This window comes from Pseudophryne corroboree, chromosome 4 (genome assembly GCF_028390025.1).
Source record: "Pseudophryne corroboree isolate aPseCor3 chromosome 4, aPseCor3.hap2, whole genome shotgun sequence".
Taxonomy (NCBI): Eukaryota; Metazoa; Chordata; class Amphibia; order Anura; family Myobatrachidae; genus Pseudophryne; species Pseudophryne corroboree.
Genome location: NC_086447.1, coordinates 55,878,769 through 55,901,679, shown reverse-complemented (window position 1 = coordinate 55,901,679; position 22,911 = coordinate 55,878,769). Strand labels below are relative to the sequence as shown.

At 48.5% G+C, this 22,911-nt stretch overlaps 1 protein-coding gene across 4 annotated transcripts in view; it reads right to left on the bottom strand.

Moving 5' to 3' along the window:
- The window catches only part of EFR3B (EFR3 homolog B), a 305,942-nt gene that overhangs the window by 52,264 nt on the left and 230,767 nt on the right, over window positions 1-22,911 (bottom strand). For all 4 annotated transcript variants that reach the window (XM_063915063.1, XM_063915062.1, XM_063915065.1 and 1 more), the window contains 2 exons: window positions 15,952-16,087; window positions 14,749-14,910 (listed from right to left, as the gene is read on the bottom strand). In XM_063915063.1, the coding sequence (XP_063771133.1) occupies window positions 14,749-14,910; window positions 15,952-16,087 (298 nt within the window). The remainder of the gene's footprint in view (window positions 1-14,748; window positions 14,911-15,951; window positions 16,088-22,911) is intronic.

Below are 22,911 nucleotides of genomic sequence, written 5' to 3'. Positions count from 1 at the left end.
TCTGGGCGAACGCTGGGTGTGTTTGTGACGTCAAACCAGGAACGAAACTGACTGAACTGATCGCAGTGTAGGAGTAAGTGTCGAGCTACTCAGAAACTGCTAAGAAATTTCTATTCGCAATTTTGAGAATCTTTCGTTCGCAATTCTGCTAAGCTAAGATTCACTCCCAGAGGGCGGCGGCTTAGCGTGTGCAATGCTGCTAAAAGCAGCTAGCGAGCGAACAACTCGGAATGAGGGCCCTAATTCAGAGTTGATCACAGCAACAAATTTGTTAGCAGTTGTGCACTGCAGGGGGGGCAGATGTAACATGTGCAGAGAGAGTGTGATTTGGGTGGGGTGTATTCAAACTGAAATCTAAATTGCAGTGTAAAAATAAAGCAGCCAGTATTTGCCCAACTGCTAACACATTCGCTGCTGCGGTCAACTCGGAATGACCCCCCCGTGTCAGGTAAGTTACATAGAAACATAGAATTTGACGGTAGATAACAACCATTTGGCCCATCTAATTTGCCCCTTTTAGGGTGTGGTTATTAGGGTTAAGGGTTAGGGTTGGATTAGGGGTTTGGGTTAATAGTTTGGTTAGGGTATTAGGGCAGGGTTCGGAATAAGGGTTATGGCATTAGTGTTAGGGTTTTACAATTAAGGGTGACGGTCAGAATATTAGTGGTTGCGGTTAGCATTAAAGGGTCTATTCATGAAGCAGTGAAAAGTGTGGAGAAGTGAGCCAGTGGAGAAGTTGCCCATGGCAACCAATCAACTGCTCCGTACAATTGTATAGTATGCAAATTATAAATGTTACGTCAATGCTGATTGGTTACCATGGACAACTTCTCCACTGGCTCACTTCTCCACACTTTTCACTGCTTCATGAATTGACTCCTTATAATGATAAGTTTCAGTCTATAGCAGACTTTCTCCAGTAATACTCAAGGCGCTTAAAGGTGAGGGTTAATGTATTTGTGTTACGGTATTAGGATTAAGGGTGAGGGTTATGTAGATTTACTTATCTTGGCCCCTGTGGTGAAACTACAGGGGGTGCTGTTGGAACTGAGCTTAAGGGGAACAACGTCACGTTTCCTACACCCACAATTTCGGGAAGAGTGGAGGACTAATCAGGGCCAGTGCATGTACTGGAGGTCCCCTCTGGTCTTTCCAGAGTGGAGTTGAGAACCGGGTAGGTTAGACCAACACTGCCCCCCCTCTTCCGAGGCCTGACAATGGCTGTTTTGTACTACACAACATTCAGACATGTAGGACAAATAAGTAGTGATGAGCGGGTTCGGTTTTACTCGGTTTTACTCGGTTCTCAAAACGGCATTTTATTGGCTCACGGATGTCACGTGTTTAGGATAGCCCATAAGGTTCGGTTTTGAGAACCGAGTAAAACCGAACCCGCTCATCACTACAAATAAGCCCTCTCCAAGCTGCAAAATGCTGTCCAACTTTGTTGGAATGTCACCCCATTTGCGGCCTGCAAAGTTGGGAGGTATGCATTTCTGCCCCTGTTTATCCCTATAAACACAAATGGTTGCAGGTATGGCTATGGCCAATGTGTATGTGATGACATCATAATAGTTCCATTATGACGCACTGTGGGCACAGCAAAGACCATACACTACAGCTTATTCTGTTACCTGAGACACTGGAGAGTTAGCAGCATTATAAGGAGCTCGTGTTATTATTAGTTTTAGAATATTAAGAATAAATTAAGTAGAGATAAGGACAGGGTGAGACGTGGGCAGCATTTCGGAGTTGCATATGCGGCAACAGTTCCTGGAGACAGGTAAGCGCATTGTTACGTATATATTGTACTTTGATCATTTACATAATCAGAGCATTGTGCAGGTGTACTACTCTTTTTCTTTATTTCAATCATCCATGTATAAGATATTAGAGCAGATCTCAACGTCATTACATCCTTTATAGAATCCCTATTTTCATTATCTCTTCCTGCTCTTTTTGTGTGGAATTAGGGCCAGTAAGGAACTCAGCTGTTGGTATATAACCAGGGAAGAGCTGTTATCTATGAAACTAGGGGAAAACACAAGTAAATAGCTCAGACGCTGCGATAGAGAACTGAGAGTAACCGAAAAACCATGTTGCACTAGTTTGTCTAATATTGGTGTGGTTTTACTGTTAGATTTACTGTGGGTCAGAGCTCCGCTATATGGTGAGAGCTATGTGACGTCATCTGTGCTGCTGGTAGACTACAGGTGTCACATGATATTCTGGAACACAGCGGTTAATCGCATATATTATTGAAAACTTAGAGGGCAAATACATAACATAACCGGTGTATTTAAACTGTATGAAATGATAATAGGTCCATAGGGTACTACTAGACCTGGAGTCTGTGACCTGACATACAGGTATATTATAAAACTACTATGGGATGTACTGGAAGATTACAGAGGTGTCACGTCAAGGATTAGTTGACTAGAGGTCTCTCACCTGATGTAATCATAGATTAGAGGACTTCACTGTGATGTACTAGTAGAGTAGAGGTCTGTGCTGTGATGTACTGGTAGAGTAGAGGTCTGTGCTGTGATGTACTGGTAGAGTAGAGGTCTGTGCTGTGATGTACTGGTAGAGTAGAGGCCTGTGCTGGGATGTACTGGTAGAGTAGAGGTCTGTGCTGGGATGTACTGGTAGAGTAGAGGTCTGTGCTGGGATGTACTGGTAGAGCAGAGGTCTGTGCTGGGACTGGTAGAGTATAGGTCTGTACTGTGATGTACTGGTAGAGTAGAGGTCTGTGCTGTGATGTACTGGTAGAGTAGAGGTCTGTGCTGGGATGTACTGGTAGAGTAGAGGTCTGTACTATGGTGTAGTGGTAGAGATAGGTCTGTGTTGTGATGGATTGGTAGAGTAGAGGTCTGTGCTGGGATGTACTGGTAGAGTAGAGGTTTGTGCTGTGATGTACTTGTAGAGCAGTGGTCTGTGCTGTGATGTACTGGTAGAGAGAGGTCTGTGCTGTGATGGACTGGTAGAGTAGAGGTCTGTGCTGTGATGTACTGGTAGAGTAGAGGTCTGTGCTGTGATGTACTGGTAGAGTAGAGGTCTGTGCTGTGATGTACTGGTAGAGTAGAGGTATGTGCTGTGATGTACTGGTAGAGTAGAGGTCTGTGCTGTGATGTACTGGTAGAGTAGAGGCCTGTGCTGGGATGTACTGGTAGAGTAGAGGTCTGTGCTGGGATGTACTGGTAGAGAGAGGTCTGTGCTGGGATGTACTGGTAGAGAGAGGTCTGTGCTGGGATGTACTGGTAGAGTAGAGATCTGTGCTGGGATGTACTGGTAGAGTAGAGGCCTGTGCTGTGATGTACTGGTAGAGTAGAGGTCTGTGCTGTGATGTACTGGTAGAGTAGAGGTCTGTGCTGGGATGTACTGGTAGAGTAGAGGTCTGTGCTGGGATGTACTGGTAGAGTAGAGGTCTGTGCTGGGATGTACTGGTAGAGTAGAGGTCTGTGCTGTGATGTACTGGTAGAGTAGAGGTCTGTGCTGGGATGTACTGGTAGAGTAGAGGTCTGTGCTGTGATGTACTAGTAGAGTAGAGGTCTGTGCTGGGATGTACTGGTAGAGTAGAGGTCTGTGCTGGGATGTACTGGTAGAGTAGAGGTCTGTGCTGGGATGTACTGGTAGAGTAGATGTCTGTGCTGGGATGTACTGGTAGAGTAGAGGTCTGTGCTGGGATGTACTGGTAGAGTAGAGGTCTGTGCTGGGATGTACTGGTAGAGTAGAGGTCTGTGCTGGGATGTACTGGTAGAGTAGAGATCTGTGCTGGGATGTACTGGTAGAGTAGAGGTCTGTGCTGGGATGTACTGGTAGAGTAGAGGTCTGTGCTGGGATGTACTGGTAGAGTAGAGATCTGTGCTGGGATGTACTGGTAGAGCAGAGGTCTGTGCTGGGATGTACTGGTAGAATAGAGGTCTGTGCTGGGATGTACTGGTAGAGTAGAAGTCTGTGCTGGGATGTACTGGTAGAGTAGAGATCTGTGCTGGGATGTACTGGTAGAGCAGAGGTCTGTGCTGTGATGTACTGGTAGAGTAGAGGTCTGTGCTGGGATGTACTGGTAGAGTAGAGGCCTGTGCTGGGATGAACTGGTAGAGTAGAGGTCTGTGCTGTGATGTACTGGTAGAGTAGAGGTCTGTGCTGGGATGTACTGGTAGAGTAGAGGTCTGTGCTGGGATGTACTGGTAGAGTAGAGGTCTGTGCTGGGATGTACTGGTAGAGTAGAGGCCTGTGCTGGGATGTACTGATAGAGTAGAGGTCTGTGCTGGGATGTACTGGTAGAGTAGAGATCTGTGCTGTGATGTACTGGTAGAGTAGAGGCCTGTGCTGTGATGTACTGGTAGAGTAGAGGTCTGTGCTGTGATGTACTGGTAGAGTAGAGGCCTGTGCTGGGATGTACTGGTAGAGTAGAGGTCTGTGCTGGGATGTACTGGTAGAGTAGAGGTCTGTGCTGGGATGTACTGGTAGAGTAGAGGTCTGTGCTGTGATGTACTGGTAGAGTAGAGGTCTGTGCTGGGATGTACTGGTAGAGTAGAGGTCTGTGCTGTGATGTACTGGTAGAGTAGAGGTCTGTGCTGGGATGTACTGGTATAGTAGAGGTCTGTGCTGGGATGTACTGGTAGAGTAGAGGTCTGTGCTGGGATGTACTGGTAGAGTAGAGGTCTGTGCTGGGATGTACTGGTAGAGTAGATGTCTGTGCTGGGATGTACTGGTAGAGTAGAGGTCTGTGCTGGGATGTACTGGTAGAATAGAGGTCTGTGCTGGGATGTACTGGTAGAGTAGATGTCTGTGCTGGGATGTACTGGTAGAGTAGAGGTCTGTGCTGGGATGTACTGGTAGAATAGAGGTCTGTGCTGGGATGTACTAACATAGTAACATAGTATCTAAGGTTGAAAAAAGACCATTGTCCATCGAGTTCAACCTATTTGTGGTCTCCTATGCACGATTATTTTGTATAAAATTTTGACTGAAGTTGATGACTGCCGTTCCGATTAACCCCTCTTTTTTATAATAACCATAGTGCGTGACTATGCCCCGTAACCTGGATATCCTTATCCATTAGGATTTATCTAACCCATTCTTAAAGGTGTTGACTGAGTTGGCCATTACAACTCCCTCAGGCAGGGAATTCCAAACACGTATCGTCCTTACCGTAAAAAAGCCTTTACGCCGTATTGTGTGGAATCTCCTCTCCTCTAACCTGAGCGAGTACCGGTAGAGCAGAGGTCTGTGCTGGGACTGGTAGAGTATAGGTCTGTGCTGTGATGTACTTGTAGAGTAGAGGTCTGTGCTATGGTGTACTGGTAGAGCAGAGGTCTGTGCTGTGATGTACTGGTAGAGTAGAGGTCTGTGCTGTGATGTACTGGTAGAGTAGAGGTCTGTGCTGGGATGTACTGGTAGAGTAGAGGTCTGTGCTGGGATGTACTGGTAGAGTAGAGGTCTGTGCTGGGATGTACTGGTAGAGCAGAGGTCTGTGCTGGGACTGGTAGAGTATAGGTCTGTGCTGTGATGTACTGGTAGAGTAGAGGTCTGTGCTATGGTGTACTGGTAGAGCAGAGGTCTGTGCTGTGATGTACTGGTAGAGTAGAGGTCTGTGCTGTGATGTACTGGTAGAGTAGAGGTCTGTACTATGGTGTAGTGGTAGAGAGAGGTCTGTGCTGTGATGTACTGGTAGAGTAGAGGTCTGTGCTGTCATGTACTTGTAGAGCAGTGGTCTGTGCTGGGATGTACTGGTAGAGAGAGGTCTGTGCTGTGATGTACTTGTAGAGTAGTGGTCTGTGCTGTGATGGACTGGTAGAGTAGAGGTCTGTGCTGTGATGTACTGGTAGGGTAGTGGTCTGTGCTGGGATGTACTGGTAGAGAGAGGTCTGTACTATGGTGTAGTGGTAGAGAGAGGTCTGTGCTGTGATGTACTTGTAGAGTAGTGGTCTGTGCTGTGATGGACTGGTAGAGTAGAGGTCTGTGCCGTGATGTACTCGTAGAGTAGAGGTCTGTGCTGGGATGTACTGGTAGAGTAGAGGTCTGTGCCGTGATGTACTGGTAGAGTAGAGGTCTGTGCTGTGATGTACTGGTAGAGAGAGGTATGTGCTGGGATGTACTGGTAGAGTAGAGGTCTGTGCTGTGATGTACTGGTAGAGTAGTGGTCTGTGCTGGGATGTACTGGTAGAGAGAGGTCTGTACTATGGTGTAGTGGTAGAAAGAGGTCTGTGCCGTGATGTACTGGTAGAGTAGAGGTCTGTGCTGTGATGTACTGGTAGAGTAGAGGTCTGTACTATGGTGTAGTGGTAGAGTAGAGTTCTGTGCTGTGATGTACTTGTAGAGTAGTGGTCTGTACCATGATGTACTGGTAGAGTAGAGGTCTGTGCTGGGATGTACTGGTAGAGTAGAGATCTGTGCTGTGATGTACTGGTAGAGTAGAGGTCTGTGCTGGGATGTACTGGTAGAGTAGAAGTCTGTGCTTGGATGTACTGGTAGAGTAGAGGTCTGTGCTGGGATGTACTGGTAGAGAGAGGTATGTGCTGGGATGTACTGGTAGAGTAGAGATCTGTGCTGTGATGTACTGGTAGAGCAGAGGCCTGTGCTGGGATGTACTGGTAGAGTAGAGGTCTGTGCTGGGATGTACTGGTAGAGTAGAGGCCTGTGCTGGGATGTACTGGTAGAATAGAGGTCTGTGCTGGGATGTACTGGTAGAGTAGAAGTCTGTGCTGGGATGTACTGGTAGAATAGTGAGCTGTGCTGGGATGTACTGGTAGAGCAGAGGTCTGTGCTTGGACTGGTAGAGTATAGGTCTGTACTGTGATGTACTGGTAGAGTAGAGGTCTGTACTGGGATGTACTGGTAGAGTAGAGGTCTGTGCTGTGATGTATTGGTAGAGTAGAGGTCTGTACTATGGTGTAGTGGTAGAGAGAGGTATGTGCTGTGATGGACTGGTAGAGTTGTGGTCTGTGCTGGGATGTACTGGTAGAGAGAGGTCTGTGCTATGGTGTAGTGGTAGAAAGAGGTCTGTGCCGTGATGTACTTGTAGAGTAGTGGTCTGTACCATGATGTACTGGTAGAGTAGAGGTCTGTGCTATGGTGTACTGGTAGAGCAGAGGTCTGTGCTGTGATGTACTGGTAGAGAGAGGCCTGTGCTGTGATGGACTGGTAGAGTAGAGGTCTGTGCTGTGATGTACTGGTAGAGAGAGGTATGTGCTGTGATGTATTGGTAGAGTAGAGGTCTGTGCTGGGATGTACTGGTAGAGAGAGGTCTGTACTACGGTGCAGTGGTAGAAAGAGGTATGTGCTGTGATGTACTGGTAGAGTAGAGGTCTGTGCTGTGATGTACTGGTAGAGTAGAGGTCTGTACTATGGTGTAGTGGTAGAGAGAGGTCTGTGCTGTGATGGACTGGTAGAGAAGAGTTCTGTGCTGTGATGTACTTGTAGAGTAGTGGTCTGTACCATGATGTACTGGTAGAGTAGAGGTCTGTGCTGAGATGTACTGGTAGAGTAGAAGTCTGTGCTTGGATGTACTGGTAGAGTAGAGGTCTGTGCTGGGATGTACTGGTAGAGTAGAGGTCTGTGCTGGGATGTACTGGTAGAGTAGAGGTCTGTGCTGAGATGTACTGGTAGAGTAGAAGTCTGTGCTTGGATGTACTGGTAGAGTAGTGGTCTGTGCTGGGATGTACTGGTAGAGAGAGGTCTGTGCTGGGATGTACTGGTAGAGTAGAGATCTGTGCTGTGATGTACTGGTAGAGTAGAAGCCTGTGCTGGGATGTACTGGTAGAGTAGAGGTCTGTGCTGGGATGTACTGGTAGAGTAGAGGCCTGTGCTGGGATGTACTGGTAGAGTAGAGGTCTGTGCTGGGATGTACTGGTAGAGTAGAGGTCTGTGCTGGGATGTACTGGTAGAGTAGAAGTCTGTGCTGGGATGTACTGGTAGAATAGTGGTCTGTGCTGGGATGTACTGGTAGAGCAGAGGTCTGTGCTGGGACTGGTAGAGTATAGGTCTGTACTGTGATGTACTGGTAGAGTAGAGGTCTGTACTGGGATGTACTGGTAGAGTAGAGGTCTGTGCTGTGATGTACTGGTAGAGTAGAGGTCTGTGCTGGGATGTACTGGTATAGTAGAGGTCTGTACTATGGTGTAGTGGTAGAGAGAGGTCTGTGTTGTGATGGACTGGTAGAGTAGAGGTCTGTGCTGGGATGTACTGGTAGAGTAGAGGTTTGTGCTGTGATGTACTTGTAGAGCAGTGGTCTGTGCTGTGATGTACTGGTAGAGAGAGGTCTGTGCTGTGATGTACTGGTAGAGTAGAGGTCTGTGCTGTGATGTACTGGTAGAGTAGAGGTCTGTGCTGGGATGAACTGGTAGAGTATAGGTCTGTGCTGTGATATACTGGTAGAGTAGAGGTCTGTGCTGTGATATACTGGTAGAGTAGAGGTCTGTGCTATGGTGTACTGGTAGAGCAGAGGTCTGTGCTGGGATGTACTGGTAGAGTAGAGGTCTGTGCTGTGATATACTGGTAGAGTAGTGGTCTGTACAGGGATGTACTGGTAGAGTAGAGGTCTGTGCAGGGATGTACTGGTAGAGTAGAGGTCTGTGCTGGGATGTACTGGTAGAGTAGAGTTCTGTGCTGGGATGTACTGGTAGAGTAGAGGTCTGTGCTGGGATGTACTGGTAGAGTAGAGGCCTGTGCTGGGATGTACTGGTAGAGTAGAGGCCTGTGCTGGGATGTACTGGTAGAGTAGAGGTCTGTGCTGGGACTGGTAGAGTATAGGTCTGTACTGTGATGTACTGGTAGAGTAGAGGTCTGTGCTGGGATGTACTGGTAGAGTAGAGGTCTGTGCTGTGATGTACTGGTAGAGTAGAGGTCTGTGCTGGGATGTACTGGTAGAGTAGAGGTCTGTACTATGGTGTAGTGGTAGAGATAGGTCTGTGTTGTGATGGACTGGTAGAGTAGAGGTCTGTGCTGGGATGTACTGGTAGAGTAGAGGTTTGTGCTGTGATGTACTTGTAGAGCAGTGGTCTGTGCTGTGATGTACTGGTAGAGAGAGGTCTGTGCTGTGATGAACTGGTAGAGTAGAGGTCTGTGCTGGGATGTACTGGTAGAGTAGAGGTCTGTGCTGGGATGTACTGGTAGAATAGAGGTCGGTGCTGGGATGTACTGGTAGAGTAGAGGCCTGTGCTGGGATGTACTGGTAGAGTAGAGGTCTGTGCTGGGATGTACTGGTAGAGTAGAGGTCTGTGCTGGGATGTACTGGTAGAGTAGAGGTCTGTGCTGGGATGTACTGGTAGAGTAGAGGTCTGTGCTGGGATGTACTGGTAGAGTAGAGGTCTGTGCTGAGATGTACTGGTAGAGTAGAAGTCTGTGCTTGGATGTACTGGTAGAGTAGTGGTCTGTGCTGGGATGTACTGGTAGAGAGAGGTCTGTGCTGGGATGTACTGGTAGAGTAGAGATCTGTGCTGTGATGTACTGGTAGAGTAGAAGCCTGTGCTGGGATGTACTGGTAGAGTAGAGGTCTGTGCTGGGATGTACTGGTAGAGTAGAGGCCTGTGCTGGGATGTACTGGTAGAGTAGAGGTCTGTGCTGGGATGTACTGGTAGAGTAGAGGTCTGTGCTGGGATGTACTGGTAGAGTAGAAGTCTGTGCTGGGATGTACTGGTAGAATAGTGGTCTGTGCTGGGATGTACTGGTAGAGCAGAGGTCTGTGCTGGGACTGGTAGAGTATAGGTCTGTACTGTGATGTACTGGTAGAGTAGAGGTCTGTACTGGGATGTACTGGTAGAGTAGAGGTCTGTGCTGTGATGTACTGGTAGAGTAGAGGTCTGTGCTGGGATGTACTGGTATAGTAGAGGTCTGTACTATGGTGTAGTGGTAGAGAGAGGTCTGTGTTGTGATGGACTGGTAGAGTAGAGGTCTGTGCTGGGATGTACTGGTAGAGTAGAGGTTTGTGCTGTGATGTACTTGTAGAGCAGTGGTCTGTGCTGTGATGTACTGGTAGAGAGAGGTCTGTGCTGTGATGTACTGGTAGAGTAGAGGTCTGTGCTGTGATGTACTGGTAGAGTAGAGGTCTGTGCTGGGATGAACTGGTAGAGTATAGGTCTGTGCTGTGATATACTGGTAGAGTAGAGGTCTGTGCTGTGATATACTGGTAGAGTAGAGGTCTGTGCTATGGTGTACTGGTAGAGCAGAGGTCTGTGCTGGGATGTACTGGTAGAGTAGAGGTCTGTGCTGTGATATACTGGTAGAGTAGTGGTCTGTACAGGGATGTACTGGTAGAGTAGAGGTCTGTGCAGGGATGTACTGGTAGAGTAGAGGTCTGTGCTGGGATGTACTGGTAGAGTAGAGTTCTGTGCTGGGATGTACTGGTAGAGTAGAGGTCTGTGCTGGGATGTACTGGTAGAGTAGAGGCCTGTGCTGGGATGTACTGGTAGAGTAGAGGCCTGTGCTGGGATGTACTGGTAGAGTAGAGGTCTGTGCTGGGACTGGTAGAGTATAGGTCTGTACTGTGATGTACTGGTAGAGTAGAGGTCTGTGCTGGGATGTACTGGTAGAGTAGAGGTCTGTGCTGTGATGTACTGGTAGAGTAGAGGTCTGTGCTGGGATGTACTGGTAGAGTAGAGGTCTGTACTATGGTGTAGTGGTAGAGATAGGTCTGTGTTGTGATGGACTGGTAGAGTAGAGGTCTGTGCTGGGATGTACTGGTAGAGTAGAGGTTTGTGCTGTGATGTACTTGTAGAGCAGTGGTCTGTGCTGTGATGTACTGGTAGAGAGAGGTCTGTGCTGTGATGAACTGGTAGAGTAGAGGTCTGTGCTGGGATGTACTGGTAGAGTAGAGGTCTGTGCTGGGATGTACTGGTAGAATAGAGGTCGGTGCTGGGATGTACTGGTAGAGTAGAGGCCTGTGCTGGGATGTACTGGTAGAGTAGAGGTCTGTGCTGGGATGTACTGGTAGAGTAGAGGTCTGTGCTGGGATGTACTGGTAGAGTAGAGGTCTGTGCTGGGATGTACTGGTAGAGTAGAGGTCTGTGCTGTGATATACTGGTAGAGTAGAGGTCTGTGCTGTGATATACTGGTAGAGTAGAGGCCTGTGCTGGGATGTACTGGTAGAGTAGATGTCTGTGCTGTGATGTACTGGTAGAGTAGAGGTCTGTGCTGGGATGTACTGGTAGAGTAGAGGTCTGTGCTGGGATGTACTGGTAGAGTAGAGGTCTGTGCTGGGATGTACTGGTAGAGTAGAGGTCTGTGCTGGGATGTACTGGTAGAATAGAGGTCTGTGCTGTGATGTACTGGTAGAGTAGAGGCCTGTGCTGGGATGTACTGGTAGAGTAGAGGTCTGTGCTGGGATGTACTGGTAGAGTAGAGGTCTGTGCCGGGATGTACTGGTAGAGTAGAGGTCTGTGCTGTGATATACTGGTAGAGTAGAGATCTGTGCTAGGATGTACTGGTAGAGAGAGGTCTGTACCATGATGTACTGGTAGAGCAGAGGTCTGTACCATGATGTACTGGTAGAGTAGAGGTCTGTGCTGGGATGTACTGGTAGAGCAGAGGTCTGTGCTGGGATGTACTGGTAGAGTAGAGGTCTGTGCTGTGATATACTGGTAGAGTAGTGGTCTGTACAGGGATGTACTGGTAGAGTAGAGGTCTGTGCTGTGATATACTGGTAGAGTAGAGGTCTGTGCTGTGATATACTGGTAGAGTAGAGGTCTGTGCTATGGTGTACTGGTAGAGAGAGGTCTGTGATGTGATGTACTGGTAGAGCAGAGGTCTGTGCTGTGATGTACTGGTAGAGTAGAGGTCTGTGATGTGATGTACTGGTAGAGTAGTGGTCTGTGCTGGGATGTACTGGTAGAGAGAGGTCTGTGCTGGGATGTACTGGTAGAGTAGAGGTCTGTGCTGGGATGTACTGGTAGAGTAGAGGTCTGTGCTGGGATGTACTGGTAGAGTAGAGGTCTGTGCTGGGATGTACTGGTAGAGTAGAGGCCTGTGCTGGGATGTACTGGTAGAGTAGAGATCTGTGCTGGGATGTACTGGTAGAGTAGAGGTCTGTGCTGTGATGTACTGGTAGAGTAGAGGTCTGTGCTGGGATGTACTGGTAGAGTAGAGGTCTGTGCTGTGATGTACTGGTAGAGTAGAGGCCTGTGCTGGGATGTACTGGTAGAGTAGAGATCTGTGCTGGGATGTACTGGTAGAGAGAGGTCTGTGCTGGGATGTACTGGTAGAGCAGAGGTCTGTGCTGGGATGTACTGGTAGAGTAGAGGTCTGTGCTGGGATGTACTGGTAGAGTAGAGGTCTGTGCTGGGATGTACTGGTAGAGTAGAGGTCTGTGCTGGGATGTACTGGTAGAGTAGAGGTCTGTGCTGTGATGTACTGGTAGAATAGAGGTCGGTGCTGGGATGTACTGGTAGAGTAGAGGCCTGTGCTGGGATGTACTGGTAGAGTAGAGGTCTGTGCTGGGATGTACTGGTAGAGTAGAGGTCTGTGCTGGGATGTACTGGTAGAGTAGAGGTCTGTGCTGGGATGTACTGGTAGAGTAGAGGTCTGTGCTGTGATATACTGGTAGAGTAGAGGTCTGTGCTGTGATATACTGGTAGAGTAGAGGCCTGTGCTGGGATGTACTGGTAGAGTAGATGTCTGTGCTGTGATGTACTGGTAGAGTAGAGGTCTGTGCTGGGATGTACTGGTAGAGTAGAGGTCTGTGCTGGGATGTACTGGTAGAGTAGAGGTCTGTGCTGGGATGTACTGGTAGAGTAGAGGTCTGTGCTGGGATGTACTGGTAGAATAGAGGTCTGTGCTGTGATGTACTGGTAGAGTAGAGGCCTGTGCTGGGATGTACTGGTAGAGTAGAGGTCTGTGCTGGGATGTACTGGTAGAGTAGAGGTCTGTGCCGGGATGTACTGGTAGAGTAGAGGTCTGTGCTGGGATGTACTGGTAGAGTAGAGGTCTGTGCTGTGATGTACTGGTAGAGTAGAGGTCTGTGCTGTGATATACTGGTAGAGTAGAGGTCTGTGCTGTGATATACTGGTAGAGTAGAGGCCTGTGCTGGGATGTACTGGTAGAGTAGAGGTCTGTGCTTGGACTGGTAGAGTAGAGGTCTGTGCTGGGATGTACTGGTAGAGTAGAGTTCTGTGCTGGGATGTACTGGTAGAGTAGAGGTCTGTGCTGGGATGTACTGGTAGAGTAGAGGCCTGTGCTGGGATGTACTGGTAGAGTAGAGGCCTGTGCTGGGATGTACTGGTAGAGTAGAGGTCTGTGCTGGGATGTACTGGTAGAGTAGATGTCTGTGCTGGGATGTACTGGTAGAGTAGAGGTCTGTGCTGGGATGTACTGGTAGAGTAGAGGTCTGTGCTGGGATGTACTGGTAGAGTAGAGGTCTGTGCTGGGATGTACTGGTAGAGTAGAGGTCTGTGCTGGGATGTACTGGTAGAGTAGAGTAGAGAGAGGTCTGTGCTGGTAGAGTAGAGTAGAGAGAGGCCTGTGCTGGGATGTACTGGTAGAGTAGAGGTCTGTGCTGGGATGTACTGGTAGAGTAGAGGTCTGTGCCGGGATGTACTGGTAGAGTAGAGGTCTGTGCTGGGATGTACTGGTAGAGTAGAGGTCTGTGCTGTGATGTACTGGTAGAGTAGAGGTCTGTGCTGTGATATACTGGTAGAGTAGAGGTCTGTGCTGTGATATACTGGTAGAGTAGAGGCCTGTGCTGGGATGTACTGGTAGAGTAGAGGTCTGTGCTTGGACTGGTAGAGTAGAGGTCTGTGCTGGGATGTACTGGTAGAGTAGAGTTCTGTGCTGGGATGTACTGGTAGAGTAGAGGTCTGTGCTGGGATGTACTGGTAGAGTAGAGGCCTGTGCTGGGATGTACTGGTAGAGTAGAGGCCTGTGCTGGGATGTACTGGTAGAGTAGAGGTCTGTGCTGGGATGTACTGGTAGAGTAGATGTCTGTGCTGGGATGTACTGGTAGAGTAGAGGTCTGTGCTGGGATGTACTGGTAGAGTAGATGTCTGTGCTGGGATGTACTGGTAGAGTAGAGGTCTGTGCTGGGATGTACTGGTAGAGTAGAGGTCTGTGCTGGGATGTACTGGTAGAGTAGAGGTCTGTGCTGGGATGTACTGGTAGAGTAGAGGTCTGTGCTGGGATGTACTGGTAGAGTAGAGTAGAGAGAGGTCTGTGCTGGGATGTACTGGTAGAGTAGAGTAGAGAGAGGTCTGTGCTGGGATGTACTGGTAGAGTAGAGTAGAGAGAGGTCTGTGCTGGGATGTACTGGTAGAGTAGAGGTCTGTGCTGGGATGTACTGGTAGAGTAGAGTAGAGTAGAGGTCTGTGCTGGGATGTACTGGTAGAGTAGAGGTCTGTGCTGGGATGTACTGGTAGAGTAGAGTAGAGAGAGGTCTGTGCTGGGATGTACTGGTAGAGTAGAGGTCTGTGCTGGGATGTACTGGTAGAGTAGAGTAGAGAGAGGTCTGTGCTGGGATGTACTGGTAGAGTAGAGGTCTGTGCTGGGATGTACTGGTAGAGTAGAGTAGAGAGAGGTCTGTGCTGGGATGTACTGGTAGAGTAGAGGTCTGTGCTGGGATGTACTGGTAGAGTAGAGTAGAGAGAGGTCTGTGCTGGGATGTACTGGTAGAGGAGAGGTCTGTGCTGGGATGTACTGGTAGAATAGAGGTCTGTGCTGGGATGTACTGGTAGAGTAGAGGTCTGTGCAGGGATGTACTGGTAGAGTAGAGGTCTGTGCTGGGATGTACTGGTAGAGTAGAGGTCCATATGTCATTACCAATCGTCTTGATGACGGCCTCCTGGAACATCCTCTCTTCGTGCTCCTTGATAATTTTGGTACCGATGTTTACCGCAGAGTCGTAGCTGCCAGTCAGCTCATAGTCGATGCTCAGCCGCAGCTGCCGCAGTAATGTGTTAAACACTTCCAGCACGGTGGGGCCTGCGCAGAACATAAACCATTATATATATATATATATATACACCATACTATCTGACCCTCTCGTCCTAGGTGGATCACAGACAACTGAGACATTCTAGAATAAATTGTTCACTATATATACACAAATATGAAAATATGATATTTATCCCTAACAGTCCAGGTTTTAAGGATAGCCATATCTAAGACCAGGTGACTTAATTAGTAATTCAGTTATGTTGATTTTCTTATCTGTGTTCCAGTATGGATATGCCTATAACCTGCACTGTTAATTTTTTTATTTTAATATTCTTTGTTCAATGGTTAATTAAGTAATCTGACTGTATCTGTATTTTTTTGGTGGGGGTTTTGGGAGAAATATACGGCTGTTAAACGCTGTATTATAACTATACAGATAGGAAGTGCCGGGTTGGGTACGCCTATTGGAAATTTACAAGGCCAACAACCAGAATGGGGTCCGCGTGATGTTGAATATTTAACCACATTTCTCCAACGCAGGCGCACATGCCGGGGGAACTGAGATATGAGCAGAATAACCTAGCCTATAACATCGGCAGGCAGGAGGTACACACAGACATCACCATGGTGGGGTGTCACCAGTGCAGCTAGCTGGGCCTCATTCTGAGCCGCATGCAAGTCAGAATGCAGTTGCGGCACGCTCTGCATGAGTTGCGGGCTGCATGCACATCTTCGGGAGATTATGTGCAATTCAGAGTTTTACGCATTTAGACCTTTTCTCTGCACCCGCTAAATGGGCGGCACCAACACAAACACACGCAAGAGAACCGTTTTGTGGATGTGTTGGGGTGAGACATGTATATACTTAGTGGGCACCAAATTCAGTCGCGTCTCCCGCACCTAGCATAGGGTGGGTGTAAGTGATGACTACAATGACAGCTGCTCTTGCATACGGAACATTAGCGTTCCCTTCTCATTCCATTCATGGTGGGTGTCCGGATTTGAACCCCAGAATCAGGCCCGAATATATTACTTCCCGTACAGGACAGGACACACATACAGCATGCGCTTACATACTGTACATACCCACAGATCCCGTGGCTGCGATGACGGCAGACTCGGACAGGACCTCCACAATCCCGGCGCGCACTGTGGCCGCACTTTTACTGTTTGCGTCCAGGTGGCTCAGTAGCTGCTGTATGACCAGGTGGGAGTGCTGGGGCTGCGGAATATTAGCGACAGATACTATAATAATACTGCCAGCTATAGTGAAATTACACTTCAAGCGCGGCTTCTGCACAACAGAACAAATGTGTTTTAACATAACTTGAGATATACACAATCCTGTACTTATATTTTACTTTCACTCGTTCCTAGAGTAAATGAAACTGCTTTATGTATACATCGTACTGCATGGTGGTTTTATTAGCAATTTAAGCAGAAAACAAACCTAATGACCTGATATGGGGGTAATTCAGACCTGATCGCAGCAGCAAAATGTTTCTCTAATTGGCAAAACCATGGGGGTCATTCCGAATTGATCGCTCGCTAGCAGTTTTTAGCAGCCGTGCAAACGCATAGTCGCCGCCCACGGGGGAGTGTATTTTCGCTTTGCAGGAGTGCGAACGCCTGTGCAGCAGAGCGGCAGCAAAAACATTCTGTGCAAAACAAGACCAGCCCTGTAGTTACTTATCCTGTGCGATGATTGCTGCGACGAGTGACACGGTAATGACGTTAGATACCCGCACAGCAAACGCCCGGCCACGCCTGCTTTTTCCCAAACACTCCCAATCTCCTTGCGTTCGGCTGTGCGATTGGAATCGTCGCTAGAACCTGTGCAAAACCACAAAGGACCCGTACGACGCGCGTGCGTATTGCGGTGCATACGCATGCGCAGATTAGCCGTTTTTATTCACTGATCGCTACACAGTGAACAACGGCAGCTAGCGATCAACTCGGAATGACCCCCCATGTGCACTGCAGGTGTAGCAGGAGTAACATGTGCAGAGAGAGTTAGATTTGGGTGGGTTATTTTGTTTCTGTGCAGGGCAAATACTGGCTGCTTTATTTTTACAATGCAATTTAGATTTCAGTTTGAACACACCCCACCCAAATCTAACTCTCTCTGCACATGTTACATCTGCCCCTGCCCCACCTGCAGTGCACATGGTTTTGCCCATTAGAGAAAGATTTTGCTGCTGCAATCAGGTCTGAATTAGGCCCACGGTTTGGGGTGACCTTTTACATTTACAAGTACATAATGTGGGGAAGAGCTGCATTCCGAGGAGGGGGAGTCTCATCCTAGGGGGGGAAGGGGGGGTGGGGGGTCAGCTCTCTCCAGGGTTTTCCATCCCCCAGTGCTGTACAATAAGGAAAACAAAGTGGGATTTTCGGTCGCAGGGTGGCATATGCAGTCACAGTGAAAAGAATTAAGGGCCCAATTCAGACCTAATTGCTGTTGTGCGAATTCGCACAGCAGCCGATTAACGAATGACTGCGCGTGCGACACGCATGCGCATTGCGGTGCGTACGCATGCGGTTGTGACCTTATCGCGGCGCTGCAAAAAACGCAAGCGAGCGATCAGGTCTAAATTAGGCCCATGGTTTTGCCCATCTGCTAACAAATTTACTGCTACGATCAGGGGGTAAATTTACTAAGGTGGGAGTTTTTTAGAACTGGTGATGTTGCCTATAGCAACCAATCAGATTCTATCTATTATCTTCTAGAAGCAGCTTGATAAATGTTAACTAGAATCTGATTGGTTGCTATGGGCAACATCACTAGTTCTAAAAAAACTCCCACCTTAGTAAATTTACCCCCAGGTCTGAATTAGGGCCCTCATTCCGAGTTGTTCACTCGCTAGCTGCTTTTAGCAGCATTGCACACGCTAGGCCGCCACCCTCTGGGAGTGTATCTTAGCATAGCAGAATTGCGAACGAAAGGTTAGCAGAACTGCCCGAAAATCTTTTCCTGCAGTTTCTGAGTAGCTCCAGACCTACTCCTACCTTGCGATCACCTCAGTCCGTTTAGTTCCTGGTTTGACGTCACAAACACGCCTGCGTTCGACCAGCCACTCCCCCGTTTCCCCAGCCACTCCCGCATTTTAGCCTGACACGCCTGCGTTTTTTAGCACATTCCCGGAAAGCGGTCAGTTTCCGCCCAGAAACACCCACTTCCTGTCAATCACACACCGATCAGCAGAGCGACTGAAAAGCGTCGCTCACCCCTGTGTCAAATTGCTTAGTTTTGTGTGAAATTACTTGGCGCGTGCGCCCTGCGGCCCATACGCATGCGCAGAACAGCCGGTTTTTAGCCTGATGGCTATGCTGCGAAAAACGGCAGCGAGCGATCAACTCGGAATGACCCCCTAGGTCCTAAGCCCTGAGTCTTCAGCGAGTGCAATACTAGTGATCGTCCACCAGGTGTCACTTTTGATAACTGCCACTGCGTGAAGCCTCCAATGCAAAGTTAAACAATGCTTGCAGTGCAAGAAATACTTTTTTTAAACGCTTTTTTTATCTCCATCTTAAATATACAATATGATATAGCTTGTTATATTATGGTGGATATATTTTTGACATCTGCAAGCCTCACTACGATAACAGTTTTATTACACACTGCAACTTGTGCCGTGCTTGTGCTGAGGCGATCTCGATCACTTACAGTAACCACACGTATCAATACAGAAAAATATATTTTTGCATTGAGCTGACTGTACGTCTTTTGCCCATGAATATGACAGTGAAAAGTACCGTACACAGTCACAGCAAAGTAAAAAAAAAAAATATTACATTCAGTGACAATAATATGAGACTTAAAATATATTAATGACGACAAAAATAAGATTTTAAACCTACCGGTAAATCTTTTTCTCGTAGTCTGTAGAGGATGCCGGGGACTCCGTAAGGACCATGGGGATAGACGGGCTCCGCAGGATCTGGGTGTGCACTGGCTCCTCCCTCTATGCCCCTCCTCCAGACCTCAGTTAGAGAAACTGTGCCCAGAGGAGACGGACAGTACGAGGAAAGGATTTTAGTTAATCCAAGGGCAAGATTCATACCAGCCAAACCAATCACACCGTATAACTTGTGATATACTATCTAGTTAACAGTATGAAAAAACAACATAGCATCGGTCCAAAACCGATGAAACTATAACATAACCCTTATGTAAGCAATTACTATATACAAGTCTTGCAGATGTAGTTCGCACTTGGGACGGGCGCCCAGCATCCTCTACGGACTACGAGAAAAAGATTTACCGGTAGGTTTAAAATCTTATTTTCTCTAACGTCCTAGAGGATGCTGGGGACTCCGTAAGGACCATGGAGATTATACCAAAGCTCCCAAACGGGCGGGAGAGTGCGGATGACTCTGCAGCACCGATTGAGCAAACAGGAGGTCCTCCTCAGCCAGGGTATCAAACTTATAGAACTTTGCAAAGGTGTTTGACCCCGACCAAGTAGCTGCTCGGCACAGCTGTAGTGCCGAGACCCCTCGGCCAGCCGCCCAAGAAGAGCCCACCTTCCTAGTGGAATGGGCCTTAACCGATTTTGGTAACGGCAATCCTGCCGTAGAATGAGCTCGCTGAATCGTGTTACAGATCCAGCGAGCAATAGTCTGCTTTGAAGCAGGAGCGCCAACCTTGTTGGCTGCATACAGGACAAACAGTGCTTCTGTTTTTCTGACCCGAGCCGTTCTGGCCACGTAAATTTTCAAAGCCCTGACCACATCAAGGGATTCGGCATCCTCCAAGTCACGTGTAGCCACAGGCACCACAATAGGTTGGTTCATATGAAAAGATGAGACCACTTTTGGCAGGAATTGAGGACGGGTCCGCAATTCCGCTCTATCCATATGGAAAACCAGATAGCGGCTTTATCACATAAAAGCCCCTAATTCCGAAACTCGCCTAGCCGAAGCCAAGGCTAACGACATGACCACCTTCCAAGTGAGATATTTCAACTGCACCGTTTTAAGTGGTTCAAACCAATGTGACTTAAGGAAACTTAACACCACGTTAAGGTCCCAAGGCGCCACCGGAGGTACAAAAGGAGGCTGAATATGCAGTACTCCCTTCACAAAAGTCTGTACTTCTGGGAGAGAGGCCAATTCCTTTTGAAAGAAAATGGATAGGGCCGAAATCTGAACCTTAATAGATCCTAATTTTAGGCCCAAATTCACTCGTTTGTAGGAAGTGAAGAAAACGGCCTAGATTTAATTCTTCCGTAGGAGCATTCCTGGCCTCACACCAAGAAACATATTTTCGCCATATTCGGTGATAATGTTTTGGGGTGTAGTATGGCTGACCGGCGGTCTCCTGACCGCCGGTCAGCTTACCGACGCCGGGATCCCGGCAGCATACCGACGCCGGGATCCCGGCGGGGAGGGGCGAGTGCAGCAAGCCCCTTGTGGGCTCGCTGCGCTCGCCACGCTGCGGGCTCGGTGGCAACCTAAAGTCGCCACGGGTTCTATTCCCACTCTATGGGTGTCGTGGACACCCACGAGTGGAAATAGTCCCTGTTGGTCGGCATGCCGACCATCGGGATAGTGGGGGTCGGGATGCTGGAGGAGGTCATGTGACCGTCGGTCTCCCGACCGTCGGTCACATGAATACCACCCAATGTTTTGATGTCACGTCCTTCCTAGCCTTTATTAGCGTAGGAATGACCTCATCCGGAATACCTTTTTCCGCTAGGATCCGGCGTTCAACCGCCATGCCGTCAAACGCAGCCGCGGTAAGTCTTGGAACAGACAGGGCCCCTGTTGCAACAGGTCCTGCCTTAGAGGAAGAGGCCACGGATCTTCTGTAAGCATTTCCTGCAGATCCGGATACCAGGCCCTTCGTGGCCAATCTGGAACAATGAGGATTGTTCTCACTCCTCTTTTTCTTATTATTATCAACACCTTGGGTATGAGAGGAAGAGGAGGAAATACATAGACCGACCGGAACACCCACGGTGTCACTAGGGCGTCCACAGGTACCGCCTGAGGGTCTTTTGACCTGGCGCAATATCTTTGTAGCTTTTTGTTGAGACGGGACGCCATCATGTCTATTTGGGGCAGTCCCCACTGACTTGCAATCTGCGCGAAGACTTCCTGATGAAGTCCCCACTCTCCCGGATGTAGGTCGTGTCTGCTGAGGAAGTCTGCTTCCCAGTTGTCCACTCCCGGAATGAACACTGCTGACAGTGCGCTTACATGATTCTCCGCCCAGCGAAGAATTCTGGTGGCTTCCGCCATCGCCACTCTGCTCCTTGTGCCACCATGGCGGTTTACATGAGCTACTGCGGTGACGTTGTCTGACTGGATCAGAACTGGTTGGTCGCGAAGTAATGCCTCCGCTTGACGTAGGGCGTTGTATATGGCCCTCAGTTCCAGGATGTTGATGTGGAGACAAGTCTCTTGACTTGACCAAAGACCTTCGAAATTTCTTCCCTGTGTGACTGCTCCGCAACCTCGGAGGATCCAGTCCTGAATGCCGAACCTGCGGCCCTCTAGGAGGTGAGCACTCTGCAGCCACCACAGGAGAGATACCCTGGCTCTGGGGGACAGGGTGATCCGTTGATGAATTTGTAGATGTGACCCGGACCACTTGTCCAGTAGGTCCCATTGGAAAGTCCTTGCATGGAACCTGCCGAAGGGGATAGCTTTGTATGTCGCCACCATCTTTCCCAGGACTTGAGTGCAATGATGTACTGACACTTGTTTCGGCTTCAACAGGTTCTTGACTAGAGTCATGAGTTCCTGCGCTTTTTCTATCGGAAGAAAAACCCTTTTCTGGTCTGTGTCCAGAATCATGCCCAAAAAGGTCAGACGAGACGTAGGATTCAGCTGCGACTTTGAAATATTGAGAATCCAGCCGTGTCGCTGTAACACCTTCAGTGAAAGTGATACGCTGTTCAGCAACTTCTCCCGTGATCTCGCTTTTATGAGGAGATCGTCCAGTACGGGATAATTGCGCAGGAGCACCATCATTTCCGCCATTACCTTGGTGAAAATCCTCGGGGCCGTGGAAAGCCCAAACGGCAACGTCTGAAATTGGTAATGAGAATCCTATACCGCAAATCTCAGGTACGCCTGATGAGGAGGATATATGGGAACATGCAGGTATGCATCCTTTATGTCCAGAGATACAATAAAATCTCCCCCTTCCAGGCTGGCGATGACCGCTCTGAGCGATTCCATTTTGAACTTGAACCGTTTTAAGTAAAGGTTCAGGGATTTTAAATTCAAAATGGGTCTGACCGAACCGTCCGGTTTCGGGACCACAAACAGAGTTGAGTAGTATCCCTTCCCTCTTTGAAGCAGGGGAACCTCGACCACCACTTGTTGAAGACACAATTTGTGAATCGCATGTAACACTATCTCCCTTTCTAGGGGAGAAGTCGGTAGCGCCGATTTGAAAAACCGGCGAGGGGGCACCTCTTCGAATTCCAGCTTGTATCCCTGAGAAACAATTTCTATTGCCCAGGGATCCACCTGTGAGTGAACCCAGATGTGGCTGAAAAGTCGAAGACGTGCCCCCACTGGAGCGGACTCCCTCAGGGGAGCCCCAGCGTCATGCGGTGGATTTTGCAGAGGCCGGGGAGTACTTCTGTTCCTGGGAACTAGCTGTGCTGTGCAGCTTTTTCCCTCTGCCCTTACCTCTGGCAAGAAAGGACGAGCCACATACTCTTTTGCTTTTATTTGAACGAAAGGACTGCATTTGATAATGAGGCGCTTTCTTAGGTTGTGAGGGAATATAAGGCAAAAAATTCGATTTACCTGCCGTAGCTGTGGAGACCAGGTCCGAGAGGCTTTCTCCAAATAATTCCTCACCCTTGTAAGGCAAAAACTCCATATGCCTCTTTGAGTCGGCATCACCTGTCCACTGTCGGGTCCATAAGACTCGCCTAGCAGAAATAGACATAGCGTTTATTCTGGAACCCAGTAAACTAATGTCCCTTGGAGCATCCCTCATATATAAGACAGCATCTTTTATATGCCACAGAGTCATTAAAAAAGGTATCCTTATCTAGGGTCTCAATTTCCGCTGATAAGGAA